This window comes from Glandiceps talaboti, chromosome 6 (genome assembly GCF_964340395.1).
Source record: "Glandiceps talaboti chromosome 6, keGlaTala1.1, whole genome shotgun sequence".
In the NCBI taxonomy this organism is placed as follows: Eukaryota; Metazoa; Hemichordata; class Enteropneusta; family Spengelidae; genus Glandiceps; species Glandiceps talaboti.
Window position 1 is genome coordinate 15,758,220 of NC_135554.1, and position 16,843 is coordinate 15,775,062.

Genomic DNA, 16,843 nt, shown 5'->3' on the forward strand with positions numbered 1-16,843 from the left:
TATTCAATGACAGGCCAGTCTTATGAGGGATTATTCCATGACAGACAATATATACAGGGAGGTATTCCATGACTGTATATGGTGATGTGTTCTATGTCCAACTGTAAATGAGGGGGATTCCTTAATTTGACAGACTGTATATGAGGAGGTATTCCATGACACTGTGCATGAGGAGGTATTCTATGACACTGTGTATGAGGGATATTTTATGTTACACTATATGAGGAGGTATTCCACGACACTGTGCATGAGGAGGTATTCTATGACACTGTGTATGAGGGATATTTTATGTTACACTGTATATGAGGAGGTATTCTATGACACTGTGTATGAGGGATATTTTATGTTACACTGTATATGAGGAGGTATTTGATAACAGACTGTATATGAGGAGGTATTCTATGACACTGTATGAGGGATATTTTATGTTACACTATATGAGGAGGTATTCCACGACACTGTGCATGAGGAGGTATTCTATGACACTGTGTATGAGGGATATTTTATGTTACACTGTATATGAGGAGGTATTTGATAACAGACTGTATATGAGGAGGTATTCCATGACACTGTGCATGAGGAGGTATTCTATGACACTGTGCATGAGGGATATTTTATGTTACACTGTATATGAGGAGGTATTCCATGACACTGTATATGAGGAGGTATTTTATAAAAGACTGTGGTTACAAGTGGTTAGTAAATGACAACCTAAACACAGACAGGTGGTCAATGAGGTGGTCAAGGCAAATATATGGCTTACTACAGAGAGATGGATAGATAAAGTCCATTGTAAAATGATTGACATTCACCGACAATTTCATAAAATTAGGTACTTTATTTAGCACTCAGTTTAGTATATACATCACCAAAATATTCTTTGGTTATTTTCTTCCAGAAAATCCCCACATGTTGTGCCTCTTCAAGACACTTGCAAAGCTGCCATAATATTTATGTAGTGAAAACACTGATATCACATTCTGTGCCTATCTAATATTCACTTTCACAGAGAAATTGAGACTAATTATGGCCTTTCCATTTTGAGGCGAATTAACAAACATCATTGTCTTACAGTGTGAGGGTGTCCAGCATACCTTACAGACTATGTAGACAAGAACTGAAAAAAATCAACAAAACTTAGCCTAGTTTTACTTGAAAGACTTTGTTTCTCAATAATTTTACACTTGGAAAATTTATGGTATTATTGTAAAATTCTCAAAATTTGAAGAATTAATATCACTGCAAAATAATCAGAAGCTAAAATAGTCACATTTGTGAACACAAAATCTTTGTGTTTTCACAAAGTTTTGAGAACTGAATACTTCATAGTTATTTTTAGCTCTACTAAATGTAAGTGGATCTTTGGGCACTTTTAATGGGTTACCCTCCCAATCAAAGTCACTGAGGACATGACTACATCACAGATTGCATACACGATCCACTTAGATTTCGCAGAGCTGTTCAAAGCAGATGTCTGTGCCTCCAAGTGCAAAAGCCTTGGCTTGGTGTAGAGAGTTTCTTGAGAGTAACACAAGACAATTCTCTGGGCTAGAGAGCTTCTTGATATAGCAACACCAAGACAATTCTCTGGGCTTTTGGTGTAGACACCTTCTTGACATAGTAACACTAAAGCCAGTCTCTGAGCTTTACTCAAACTGCCTCAGGACTTTTCCATATATATTTCTTCAGATTCTGGATAAGTAACACAGAACTACAAATATATCAGTTTTTGAATTTTGTTGAATTTTAGTTTGCCAGGTTGTTGGCAATTATTCATTTTCTTTTGGGGGGGGGGGGGGGGGGGCGCAACCACAATGTTCATATCTAATTCTAGTCCTGAAACATGGCACAGCAATTAATCTGATCATAGATGACTTTAAGTATGTATTTCATAGACTAATATATTCTGAGAATCAAATTATTCTAATGGAAAAAGTTGAGACTTAATTACTTCAGCACATTTTTCCTGATCTGACTTTGAACATTTTATAAAGCCTTGACAAAAATTCTTTCCTGAAATGTGCTTGTAGTACATCCATTAATACAGTATTTCAATCAGCTGGTTACATGTACTTTACCATAGTCCAGTTACCAAAAAGACAAAAGATTGTATAACTTGGCCACTTGGAGTGCTATTCATGAGCAGCCTTTGGACTCGAAATGATGACAACAAGAGTACATTTATGATTTGTTGACTGCACATATACTGTCAAGTGATTTAGTCCCTGGACTTCCTTGTTTGGGATGCCCTCTTGTGACACCACGTCTTTTGAAAATGACTGCTAGGTAGGTAACTGGAATATGGTGCATTGAGAGTGCTCTTTTACCATACCAACACCCACCCCTGTAAATTTAGTTTTGGAAGCTACATTTTGATGGCAGTGTATTTGTTATTACATTAAAATCACAATGAGCTCATGAGGAAAGAATACACTTGGTAAAGATTTGATGAAGGCATTTGAACCTTGTACACAAAATACTGGGCATAGCACACCTGGATTTAAGAAGTATATGTATAGATTGTTATTGTTTTCATAACTGCATATCAATGAGGTAATTTGCATATTCAGTACAGCTAAAGTTACTTTCTAGGGATCTAGTCGTGACGTGACAATGTCGCCTTGTCCAAATCATTCACACAGCATTAGCATCTCATCAAGTGGCCTACTAGTGTAGTCACCTTACATTAGACTATTGTAAATACATGTCCATGTAGGTCAAAGGTCGTTCCTGCTTTATCTCTACTAACTTTATATAATGGAGTCAATTTCTATTTATTATAAATATTACAAAATATTCTTACCTTCAACATCAAATTTTATGAAATTAACTTTGAGAAACACTTCAAAAATTGGTACACAATCTATGTGGGTAATATCATCATTGCCCTGTTTGCAAGAAAACAGTAAACTGTATATACCATCTCTACCTATTAGACTCCTCCTAAACCATAGTTTACTCTGTATGGCTGTAGAGATCATTTGTTCAAAATTCACAGTTAAAGGGACACAAGCTGAGTTTATACATTTTTGGGGTATTTTTTTTTGGCTATAGAATCGAACATATCTGTTGTGTTCTAATCACTGTATTATGTTAAACTATCACTTGCTAATGTCAGAACTGAAATCTCGTATTTAGGTATCGGGTATAATATATTAATGATTCAATGATATAATATTCTAATTGTCTACTATATCATCATGGTAGCCGTTATTATGCTATCAAATGTGCTAACAGAGCCAGAATATGATTTCAGTATCATTGAAGGTTGGCATTGACATTAGCATTATACTGGTATGGTTTCATTTAAGGTTTTTATGTAAATATTTTCACAAAGTCAAATACCTTATAAACACAGCTTGTACCACTTTAACTAAAATGCATATACATTGAATACATTTTCATTAACTGCAAAATTTCCTACTTCAATTTCTTTTGATGTCTCCCAAAGTAGGTTCACACAGTGTATTTGTATAATGACAGGTTGTTCTCAAGATGTATCATTGAAGTTCATCATCTTATCAGTAGTTTACTTGAATGCCTGCAGACCAGTTATAGCTCTTCCTAGAATCAAGGCATGAATATCATGGGTACCTGAAACATAGAAGGGAAAGAGTTGACTTGAATAAACGATATCAGCATTTATTTCAGGCAAAAACGGAGAATTATTATTTCTGGTCAGTGCACATGCATGACAAATACCCTCACATCAGTTTTTTTTCGTGTGCAACCAGCCCATGCAGTCTGCAGATCGGGGGAAAACACAAAAATAACCCTCCCTACATTAATTACTACTTCAGTGATGACAACTGCAGAGCCAATCATGGCTTTAGTGAGCAAATTTGTGCATAAGTCTGGATTAGTTTTACTTTTGTTGTCCCCCCCCCCCCCCCCCCCCCCAGTCATACATATTTCACCTTTGAGATTCATTTCAGCAAATATTTAAGGAAGGAGTGTTAGAAGTCTCCTGATAGGCTTACTAAACGTTCTTTTGAGACATGAATGAATTTTACACCAATCAAAATCCATTTCTGTGAATGGATAATGATTTATTTCTGTCCTACCTTCATAGGTGTTGACAGCTTCCAAATTCATAACATGTCGAATGATATGGTATTCATCAACCACTCCATTCCCACCCAGCATATCCCTAGCATTCCTGGCAATATCCAGGGCCTTTCCTCCTGAATTACGTTTTATCATGGATATCATCTCTGGAGCTGCCCTATATTTGTACAATGAAAACAAATCTTCATTAGTTTTAATGTTCCATTTTCTAGAAACGTTTCTGATGAATCAGTTTTCAATGAAATATAAGCAACAGAAGAAGAGCAGTCATATATAATATTAATAATTTCATGATACTGGAGATTTGTAAAGTGCCTCATCTCTGCAAGCACAGCAAGAGGCACAGCAGTAAACAAGAAAAAAAAATGACTGTATGACGTCTGTACATCAGTTTTGTCAGTATGAGCATTGGAAAACTAACACATCTGTAACACAATCAATATTGATGTTGAATAGCGTTGGCTTTGAACGAGTTGTGGAGAAATATAAGTGGCTTTGAAGGTGTTGGAAAAATCTTCTCCCTATCATACATACCAATTCTCTTGTAATGTATATACACTTGGCCACAACGTGTAGTAGGATGCACTCCTTAAGAAAATATGAAGCACTTCAAGCCATCTCAGACTTGTTGTGTGTTTAGTGGGTGTGTATTTGTGAAAATTGTATCCTGCTATGTGCTGGGGCCAGGTGTCACTGTGAGTCAGTTTATGTCAGTTTGATAGTGAGATAGGGAGAATTCAGTCAATTCTAGTCATCACAATAATGGTTGCAATGTTCTCAGTGAAAGGAATAACAATGACTTACCTTCCTTGATCTTTGAGTCTTCCCACTCTAAGACATGCTTGTAGTCCAAGGCTGATTTCTGTCATCATGTCGGCCATCTTTTTCTGCATAAGCTGATTCCCTGCCAATGGTGATCCAAACTGATGTCTGCAGTAAATACAAGAATTTGTAGACATTTTTTTTTTGGTGTCAAACAACCCTCATGTCAAAGACATTTATTCTTAAAAACCATGGGTCATTGGGATAATTTCACATATTGAGGGGCATGCTGTTAATGAATGTTCCGAAATAGCTAATTGTGTGCAAGGACATGAATGGATTGATGGAGTCTGAGCTTACAAGTAACTGTAAATATAAGCCATATGATATATGCTGCTGCCAGACATTTGTAGCTCTCTGTAGCGCCCTCTATGGTAAAACAGCACTAACATACTCACCTGTCAAGGGTGTACTGTCTTGCTGCTGCCAGACAGAATTCTGCTGCACCAAATGCACCCCATGCAATGCCATACCTAGCATTATTGAGACAGCCAAAGGGACCCTGGTAATTCAAGAAAATGATACTTGTTATAATATCACTTACTTCATGATATAACGTTGCGTAATTGCAGTAAGGTCATATCTGTCTATACAACTGTACAGTAGATACGACCTTACTGCACTAACGCCGATGATAATCAGATACATCAATGACAACACATTTCCTGCCAATATGAAATGTAAATCCACTGAACTAATAAGGACAACTGCTAAAGTTACAAGATTGAAAATTAAAATGAACATAAAGAAGCAAGGTAACAGAAATCATCTGCTGTAGCAATTTCTTAGTATCTTATTTATGGACCATATTAAGATAAATTGTCTATCATATCAAATTTTTATTCAACATTTTCACAACGAATTGCTCTTACACTAGAAAATAATACTGCCAAAGAGCAAACCTGTCAACCCTGAAATAATACAAAAGGAATTTTAGCAATTAGTAGTATTCTACGTAGAAATATTTAAAATAACAATTTGCATAACAAAAGAATCTACTATCGTGTTAATTGTGTCATGTGTTCTTTGGAAGTCATAGGGTGAAATCAAATACAGTGCATGGAGAACCCTGAATGAGTAGACTGGGTGGGGTTACCATGGTTACTTAATTATTATAATTACCATGTTCCTGGGCTAGCAACATCTGAAATTTCATATCACTGGAACCATATCAATGACATTTCAGAAACTAATAAAGAATGGTACTTACTTTGAGCCCACTGACATTTGGCAAGAGATTTGCCTCCGGTACTTCTACGTCTTCCATCACAATCTGACCGGTGATAGATGCTCTGAGGGCAAATTTGCCTTCAATTATTGGTGTAGCCAGGCCCTTCATACCTTTCTCAAGAATGAATCCCTTAATCTGGTTGTTATGTTCCTCACTCTTGGCCCACACAATGAAAACATCAGCTACTGGTGAATTTGTAATCCTGAAAAATAGCAAAAGTCAGAAGTTATGCAAAACAGATGATGTTCACTGGTTACCATGGTGAAACATGATTTAGTAACAATATGAAGTATCAATAAGTTTCTTTCAATAACATGGAACACAAATGAAAACTGAAAAGTCTCAACAAACTCAAATGGTTTCAAAAATTCTGACTAGCTTTCGCCTTGTTGACAGAGTTGTTGTTAGTGTCACCTATTACACAGTGAATTCAAAGAAATGTATAATTAAAGAAATGTACAAGATTTTACAAGATAAAATATAGACATACACAGAAAAATGGTTGATATATACATAACAAGATATAGTTTATAGTTCTAACTTTAACTTTAATACCTTCGATACATAAGACTGTTGTGCTAATTTTTTTCTATTGAGTTGACGTAATTATTGATATTAATTTGACAGAACCCTATGACGCGTTAGTCCAAGTGTGGCATACTCGGAATATTTGCATGAGTGCTTGTCGTGTTCTCTGTGGCAGTACTTTCACGAGTGTTGTGAGTGAAAGTGCAGCAGAAACCACTGCAACCATGAGTGTAAATACCCCTGAGTACCCACACTGGCAGTCACTCGGCATGGGGTTCTGTTATTATTACATATGTTTATCCGAAACAACAAATTTCCATAAAAATGACAATATGTGATCCTTGCTATGGTGTAGAAAGAACGACTGCATCCTCATTTGCATATCATTTGCATTCAGGTATGCAATAATGTTTTCAGTATTGCACTGCAGTGCAAATACCACTAGTATGCGCATGCAGCAGTGCAAGTAATCTCTGTTACATATACAAATAATAATCAAAATGACACAGTTTGGATAATGCACACTGATAAAACAGACGTCACAGGACACAGTGTTTAAACTGGACATCTCAGTATAACTTATAAGAGTGTTTCAATGATATAGATTAGTATGAGTATTAAAACCGAGCTTATGCTTCTATAATGAGCTCATTGTTATTCGTGATGTCATGAATGTTTTAGTCACATGATTCAGTAGCAATTTCTGCAAAAGGTTGGAGTGCAAAGTAGCATTTTTTTAGCTGTTACATGTAAATAAATAACAATCATGTGTATATTAAATTTATATTGATGATTGAATATCAACTTGCACCTGTTCAAGAGTTGTCTAATGATAGTTTTTGTGATTCATAACAAGTGCCAAGCATTTTTTGTGGAACAGCTTGTTAGACTGCATAAAGAACTGAAGAATGAGGCATGGAATGAAGAAAGAGAATTTTTGGCAGATTTTTATCAGTGAATATTTTCTCATCCGAAGGCTTGAATATGATTTGACTTAAAAGAGAGAAAACATACAATTTATGGATGTATACAATTAAATGCCATTCAAATCAACAAGGTCAAAGTTTGCAAATGGGAATTATTCAAATTAGTGTTTGGATGCTAATTAATTCAAATTACATTAGCATAATAATTTGTAACTGTTTTTGTGCTTGATCGTGCCATAGTTAAAGTCACAAAAGTTAATTTCATTGAACAGTTGCTGTGAAAGTCTTAAACCTGCATTTATGCTTCATGTGCTTGAAGTATGGTTCAATAGATCACTACCCACTGTGTGTGTGTGTGTGTGTGTGTGTGTGTGTGTGTGTGTGTGTGTGTGTGTGTGTTTGAGAGAAACATACAAATACATACATGTGTGCATGTACGTGTAGGTACTTACGTATGTAAACACACACACATGCACGCACATGCACATGCGCACACACACACAAAGCATACATACATACATACATACATACATACATACATACATACATACATACATACATACATACATACATACATACATACATACATACATACATACATACATACATACATACATACATACATACATACATACATACATACATACATACATACATACATACATACATACATACATACATACATACATACATACACACGGATAAATATTGGCTGCCACCTTTTGGGACTCCATATCAAATGACACGCATCATGACATCGAACACCCACAACAAATCTTTCAGTCCTCTACATAACTGTTCAACAAATAGCAACATGACCAGAGTCCCAGGACTAATATCAGGTGCAGCTGTTTACATTTCATTGACAGAGTGTAATCTATACATTTCATACCATGACATTGAAATGGTTAATTAAATTTCACAATGATCATTACTGTAGCAAACACAATAGAAAACACCTTGGTGCTTTGTGCAACAACAGACACAGTGTAAAGTTCAAACAGGTCAATGGTCGATACTTCACATTTGAAAGGTATCCTTCACCCAACTTTATCATTAAGAATTTATGCATAACATCAGAAATCTAATCAATTGGGTATAGGTATACAGTCTCAGTGTAAACATCAACTGGCACTGGACTTCAGGTCTTTCATGCCCACAAAGGGAAAGCTTGTTGAAAATTTGGATGGTAATATAAAGGTGCCAGTCGTAGATCTGACGGAAATGCGTACACGTAGGTTGTAGCATGTGAATGGTACTACTGGTACTACTCTGCAATAATAGGTGAATGTTGTGAATAACCTTGCTTTGACGTAGAGTAAGTATTCTACTTCTAATTTCACACATATACATGTATACAAGTACAATATGTATATGGTATGATGTTATATTATGAAGTGTTCCTCCACTGGTTCTGTTCTATACACTTTTACAATTCTAACAACTCAGGGATGAAATTAGCAGTAGTCCTGGACACATAGACTACTAAATATTGTATCTACACTACCAAATTGGTTCAGGGCACATAGACTACTACACATTGTATCTAGTCTACCAAATGGCAGTAGTGCAGGGCACATAGACTACTAAACATTGTATCTAGACTACCAAATTGGCAGTAGTGCAGGGCACATAAACTACTACACATTGTATCTAGACTGCCCAATGTATAAGGTGGTAGTCTGTTAGACCCATGGATATCAATAGAAAACTGTAGCTGTAATACTAACAGTTCACTTGGCTAAATCAAACTACCAAGCAAAAAAGTGAAATCAAGGCCCTGTTCCTCAATTGCAATTGTTGACATGTTAGCAAACTACTGTCCACAACTACAGTTGAACTAAGGTGAACGCCTTTATCTAAATTATGTTTATAGCTACTAAAAAACGTTATCTATCAAGTCAATTATCTATAGATCACAGGTACAGCCTGATCTGACGTAGGTGACATGCGTACCATATACAGGTGTAATTATGTCAATTCAGTCTGTATTTGGGTTGGAATGTATCCAACAGAACCCTGCCTAAAGCCACTTGTCACTACAATGAACATCTCTGTTTAACCAATTCATCTTTTAGTTACAATTTAACCTCTTTATGACCTTGTACCTGCATAGTTTTATTGTTTAAATTAAAAATACACCACCACCATACATACTGGGTTACCCTGGTCACGTCAACAATAAGTTAGAGTCAAAACACATTCCATACGAATATCTAGGAAGTGCATATGATGTGTAAATTAATTTTTCTCAAATAATTTTAGCTGATAGATGAATTTGTGTTCAGTGCTAAGCAGCTGAGATATTACATGATGTCTAGTCTCTAGGTAGTACATATAGATGTACTATATCTCACATTACATGCTATGTACATAATCACTGTGTTCTCCAGGAGGGGTTTGAACAGAACTCAATATCCTGTTATCACTAATTTGCACCCTGCTTTATTATGTTCACTGTCCCCTTCAGTTCTCTTCATTCACATTGCTTTCTTAAAAAACTGTACTCTTATTTACGTCAGTAGTTATTCTGTTTACCTCACAATAACTAATACTCAAACTGTAGTTGTTTATATACATCTTGTTGTTTCATTATTGTTTCCCTTGGCTTTGACCAAGATGGCTACCTGTCTAGCTTGCTTTGTCATCACATTTTAACACCCTTCCCTGTCTTCCTGATCTTATTCTTTAACGCTTTACATACACAAATGCAAACACACTCACACATACGCAGATACAGCACATACACAAACACACACACACACACTCACACACACACACACACACTGTACACATGCAAAAGTGCATATACATATGCATAAGCTGTTACAAACACACACACACAAACAAATAAACCAACAAACCAACAAATAAACAAACAAACAAACAAGCAAACAAACAAACAAACAAACAAACAAACACACACACACACACACACACACAAAAAAAAAACAAAAAAAACACAAACCACCAACTATTCATCCTCAAAGTTGTTGACACTTTGAAATGATAAGCTGACACAAAAACAGATATTTTACCAAATTATGTTGACTAAATTACTGTTGTCAATAACACAGCTGGCAAAGGAATAGATACTCCCACCGTTCATCATGACAAATGTAACAATATTATTCATCAGGATATTGACCTCAATTGACCTCAGTGATGGCGTCATCATAACTGTTAGCTTTATTGTAATTCATAAACATCACTCACTGTGCTGTGTAGCAAGGTTGTATGACCTGTCAAGTGAGGTTATTGTACACTTTGTGTATGTACCTTGTACCTTGTTATACTCATAAACAAATTACTGTCTGCTCAAAGATAACAAAATCTGAATATTGTTTGTTTTCCCCAAATTTTAAGAATATAATATTTTCATTCCAGATTAAATTTGACTTTTTTATATTTTGAAATAATTTTAATGTAAACATTTCCCTTGATCTTACTTTTATTGAATATGCTTAGACTAATTTGCCTTGAACTTATTCTTCACCCCCCCCTTTCTCTCTCTCTCTCTCTCTCTCTCTCTCTCTCTCTCTCTCTCTCTCTCTCTCTCTCTCTCTCTCTCTCTCTCTCTCTCTCTCTCTCTCTCTCTCTCTCTCTCTCTCTCTCTCTCTCTCTCTCTCTCTCTCTCTCTCTCTCTCTCTCTCTCTCTCTCTCTCTCTCTCTCTCTCTCTCTCTCTCTCTCTCTGAAGTATGTGAAGTAGCTGTAGAAGACAGGAACATCTGAAATAACTAGGTTTGGTGGAAAAAGAAAATAATCTCACACACACTCTGAATGTAGAAATTATCTACTCAGTTATATTTTTTTAATTGAATCCCAAATTTTCTGACCAGTATCTTCAGTGGTGTACTACAATGAGCTGTCAATTGACATGTCTCATGTTTCACCTCATCTCATGAACATTCATTCTCCCATAAACTTACCATGTTTTGGTTCCATTAAGTGTGAACGTTTTACTGCTAGGATTGTATTTGGCCTTGGTCTCCATACCACCTGGATCACTACCATGGTTAGGTTCAGTCAGGCCAAAAGCACCGATAATTTCACCCTTTGCTGAAAATATAAAGGCCAAAAGCACCGATAATTTCACCCTTTTGCTGAAAATATATCACACAAACTTCAAATCATTACAAACCTAGCTTTTTAACTTTCCTCTGTCAAAATATGCACACGTCCTGAAATTGCACGTTTAGTTCTAAACTTAACAATGGAGCACCGCTGTAGATATGTTTCAGAATGACATCACCAAGGATATACTTACCCAATCTTGGTAGAAACCGTTCTCTCTGTTCTTCAGTCCCATATGCATAGATAGGATGCATGACAAGTGAGGACTGGACACTGAGTGTAGATCTATAGCTACTGTCCACCCTTTCAATCTCTCTTGCTATCAAACCATACGCCACGGATGATACACCAGCACAACCATATCCCTGGATTGTACAACCAAGCACTCCCATCTGTCCCATTTCTGGTATGATCTCTGGGTAAAACTCTGTACGAGACAGGAGGAAAACACTATGTCATAAAGCATATTGAATTATAGACTATCACTCAAGGGTCTATGCTGTATATATGCAAGGAGAACTGGACTATCATTAGTATTATCTATGCATGCATACAAAATGACTAAAACGGATCAACCCAGGATGCTAGCTCGGACAGAGGAACTGTTGTAATCCTTTGGCTAAATTTGGTAACCTTCTGAAGCTCAGACTCGAAGTCTTACTACTACAAGACAACACATATAGCAAGATTGTTACCACAAAAACACTTACTTTCATGTCTATTTGCCATCAGTATTCTGGGCATCAATTTTTCTTGACAGTAATCATGAAACTGATCCCTAACCATGATTTCCTCCTCTGTCAACTGGTCATTCAATAACAGTGCATCTTGCCAATCAAATACTGGACGTTTAGCTGTCTTATCTGACTTTGATTTGGCTGAAAATTCTGGCTCTGTTTACAATAGTTAAGGAAATCAGCAAGTCTATAATAGAGGTAGACTATTAGATAGATACAGAGTGTCATTCTGTCCTCAACAGCCTTTGATTGGCCGATACATGAAGATACCATAGCACAATATACATGTACCTTACAGATTACAGTGGCGAGAGGATTTCAAACAAATGCTTCTACAGTATATTTGTCAAGGTTTGGTTATCTCTTGCAATAATAGACTCTGCATACATGTGGCAAGTGGGTTATTGATAATGCATAAGTTTTGTATACCTAAGTATCAGTATAACTGTACAGGAGCTCACATTGAGTTAGGGAATACCTGATACACACATACTGTCCTATAGTTGAATGCTCTGTGCATAGGCTTTGAAAGAAAGAAAGGGAATGCCTGATATACATGATGCTGTCATCCTGTATGGGGAAATGTCCTGATACCTGATACAAAAGGATTGGGACTCCCGAGAAGTAACGCTGGACCACTGCAAGGTCACTGAATATGGAGCAACTTTCAATTTGGTGTTTTCTGGCAATTTGTATTAAATCTATGTCATTCTGAAACGGCATTCCCCTTTAAAAACTAATCAGCACCTCATTTCCTAATAGAATGGTAATTTCCCCTGACTATTCATATAACACACAATAAAAGAGTTGACACAGGCTAAACTCAATGAACAATAACAATAATGGTTTATCAACAGACAACAATAGAGTTTCCCCCAGAAAATAACAATAGGACTATGGACATTTACATAATAAAAGACTGACTGAGACACTGTTATATTAATTACTTTGTATTATTTTCATAAAATCTCAAGGTGGCATTTGATACTGTGGACAACTCTGTACTACTACTGTTACTTACATCTGATAAAACAATATGCATGAGACTTGACAAACCATCAACCACTTGGATGATGATGTGGCAACAGTCATGGCAATGATCCCTTGCCACTTCACAAAAAGGGCATTATGTATTTTGCACTCTGTGCTTTCATCTCATGTGACAAAAACACAAAAACTAATACATACGACAGTTATTACTGAAGTAATTACAATCTATGAGACTATCTATGACAGTTATGGTGATAATTTCAACATATTGAGGTATTAATTGCCATTAATTTAGCACTTTGGTTTAACACAGATAACTGGAATATTGTATCAGTGACAGAGTATAATAATGTATTCACATGTTATGATTTGGTTGTCAATGTTATTGTTATTCTAATTTGTTATGGTCACACCACACACACACACACACACACAAAACACTCACACAAACAAAAACAATAGACATTCAAAGCAGATAGCACTTAGCTATGTCTTTTCTGATACCAAATCATGTGCATATATGTGATGTAAGATAATCTGTAATCTAATCAAATCTACTCTAATCCAGTTAGAGTGCAGTGTGCTGTTTCTAGTTACTAATCATATTATCTCAGATTAATCATGGTCTGATATATCAGCCCACATCCAGGTATACACTGTGATAGGTGCAATGTGTTTACTTAGATCACCTCATCAACTGCCATTGAACTTTGCTGTTAGAACAGTGATATCACACATAAACTTGCAGCTCCTTACATCATTCAAATAACAAATGTCCACATCCCCCCCTCAATGCAACACTAATCCAATCTAACTGTAAGAGACGAGTCAGCATAATGTTATGCTGCCCCACCACTACTATTAGCCAACCCTCACAGAAACACAGATAAGTGTGTTAGTTGTCTGTGACAGAAAGAATACAGAAAGATCCCACAATATCATGTATTTTATAGTCTAATGTAATATCAGTGTTACATCATGATCTGATATGCCTCCATTGTACTCATTGTCTCTATTAACAGCCATCATTCAGGCTGTTCACTTTACTGATATTTTAGGGTACTGCAGTGCAGTGCAGTTCAGTTACATTGTCAAGGTGTTAAAATAAAAGTGTGAACTACATGTAGTTTAGTAGTTCCTCTCATCATAGACAGTGCTTGTTTATGTAGGTATACTGGGATTCCCACGTCATTTAAACAATAATTACAAATAAATTACTACATGTACGTTGCTGCTATTGCAGTGTGACCTTCTATTTTGTTGAATGACAAGCCAGTTTAATCTGCATTGGTCAGAGAACAACTGTAACACAGTGATATACTATACTACCAAGGAGCAATGGTTGATTACTTGTCACTAATACATGAACAACCTTCCATGCAGGACAAAGAAACAAACGGACATTGACACGAACTGTCTAAAATTTAGCCAGGTCATGGTGCTGATATCATAACATGTCTACATGTATGTTGTGTCTAGTTACTAATCATATTATCTCAGATTAATCATGGTCTGATATATCAGCCCAAATCCAGGTATACACTGTGGTAGGTGCAGTGTGTTTACTTAGATCACCTCATCAACTGCCATTGAACTTTGCTGTTAGAACAGTGATATCACACATAAACTTGCAGCTCGTTACTTCATTCAAATAACAAATGTCCACGTCCCCCCCCCCCCTCCCTCAATGTAACACTAAGTCATATGGTGAGCATGTGTCCTCTCAAGCAGCTCCAACCTCTTATGGCATAGTCTACCACTTGAACTACATTCCATGGTTCATCATTTTAAAATGAAAATTCATCTGTTTGGCAACCTAAAGTATTGAATTTAATTTTTTTTCCAAACACAAACTTGAAAATGTTTGACTGCATACTTACAGTCTTTGTCAATGGATTGCCTCACTATTCAATGATCTTCAATCTGTTGACAAAGACTGAAGTGTGCAGTCAAACATTTTTTAAGTTAGTGTTTGAAACAAAACTTACTTCTGTAAATACCAATGCTTACATCAATATAGAGGTAAAACCAAAGGTAACCATTTAATAGATGGTTCTTCCCTATGAATATGGGCCACTTAGCACTGATATTGGCTTGACACTTTGTGTGGAATAAACTTGCTGTAGTTAGTATGGTTGTCTTAATTTATTATCTGGGAGGACATCATGATGTACATTTACAAACATTAGAAACATAATCTAAGAACTGGATCAAATATGAACTAATCTTTCATGTACTAGAAATTTTTCCTGGATTGTATAGTGACATTATGGCATGATAATAATTATTTGTATCACACAGATGGCATATGTGCGATATACGTAATTATTATGTTCGTAAGGCTCTTTTTGAGTGTTTTGTTTCTATTCTTGTGTATGTGCTAAGTGCTTGAGTTTGGATATGGGCAAATCTTACTACATGTATTAAGATCTAGGTATCTAATGGATTTCATATAAATATGGGAAGGTGAATTCCCAGTCACAAAGTTTTGGTTTTCAGTTGATGTAGCGTCTATATTTAGATGGGAAAGTACCATGGCGTGAGTACCCATCCAAACTGTAGCTCAACTGACGGACATTCTTGTCATGTGACCTCATTGGGGACAACATGGGGAATACCCAAACTTCCTACCTCCAGTTATTATAAATGTAAATAAAGAGAGAATCTGACAGAGACTTCTGAACCATGACTACTTGTCTTGTGATTCAAACACTTTGGCTGATGAAATACTTTGGACACATGCCAATCAAATTAAATATACATAGATGGCTGACCTCCATCTTGTGACGTTATATATCACGTCACTTTCAAAATGGCGCCCTCCCTTGTAGATGTAACAGTGTTGTATGTTTACGATTCATTTCAAAAGTTGTCACTATATACGGGACATTCTGATAACAAAGTGTTTCAGTGTATTTAAGATGTGAAAATGACAAACTTTTTAAAGGGAATAATGGCAATATGTCCGCAATGGAAACTGTGTACGTGTGGACTGTGTACCCCGGTCCCCAAAAAGTTGTTTGAACCTAGCATGCATGTGACAGCTGATTTTTCTGCTCGTATCACAACACAGTCTACACACTACCGTGATTTACGTGCACGATTCGAAATAAATAAATACCGCATATCACCGAAACCCAAGCCAGATTCTCTAAAAGTTGTATATTGAGAACCAATCAAGACAAAAGGATACGTGAAGCTGTACTTTGAAGTCGACATAATTGTAACAGCGATGTCCGCATATGGCTTGCACGGGAGGCAACACGAGTTAGCGCCATTCTCACCTTGTAGAAATCAGAAGTGAAAATTACTTTACCGTTTCTTCAGTTATTCACACAAAATCGACACTTTTACTGTATGATAAGGTAAACAAATATACGCGGTGTTAATTTTCAACCGATACACGACACTTAGTGATGTAATGCACTTTACACAAGCGATCGATGTCACGTGATGCAATGAACTT

At 36.2% G+C, this 16,843-nt stretch overlaps 1 protein-coding gene across 1 annotated transcript; it reads right to left on the minus strand.

Annotated features, from left to right (window-relative positions):
* Positions 1-818: 818 nt before the first annotated feature.
* Positions 819-16,821, minus strand: LOC144436197 (glutaryl-CoA dehydrogenase, mitochondrial-like). Its single transcript, XM_078124919.1, has 9 exons — positions 16,571-16,821; positions 12,361-12,543; positions 11,844-12,077; positions 11,506-11,635; positions 6,101-6,323; positions 5,289-5,392; positions 4,873-4,998; positions 4,065-4,225; positions 819-3,594 (listed from the first exon to the last, which is right to left on the minus strand). The coding sequence occupies exons 1-9, from the start codon at positions 16,653-16,655 to the stop codon at positions 3,530-3,532; spliced, it is 1,311 nt and encodes a 436-aa protein (XP_077981045.1). The 5' UTR covers positions 16,656-16,821; the 3' UTR covers positions 819-3,529.
* Between the last annotated feature and the right edge of the window lie 22 nt (positions 16,822-16,843).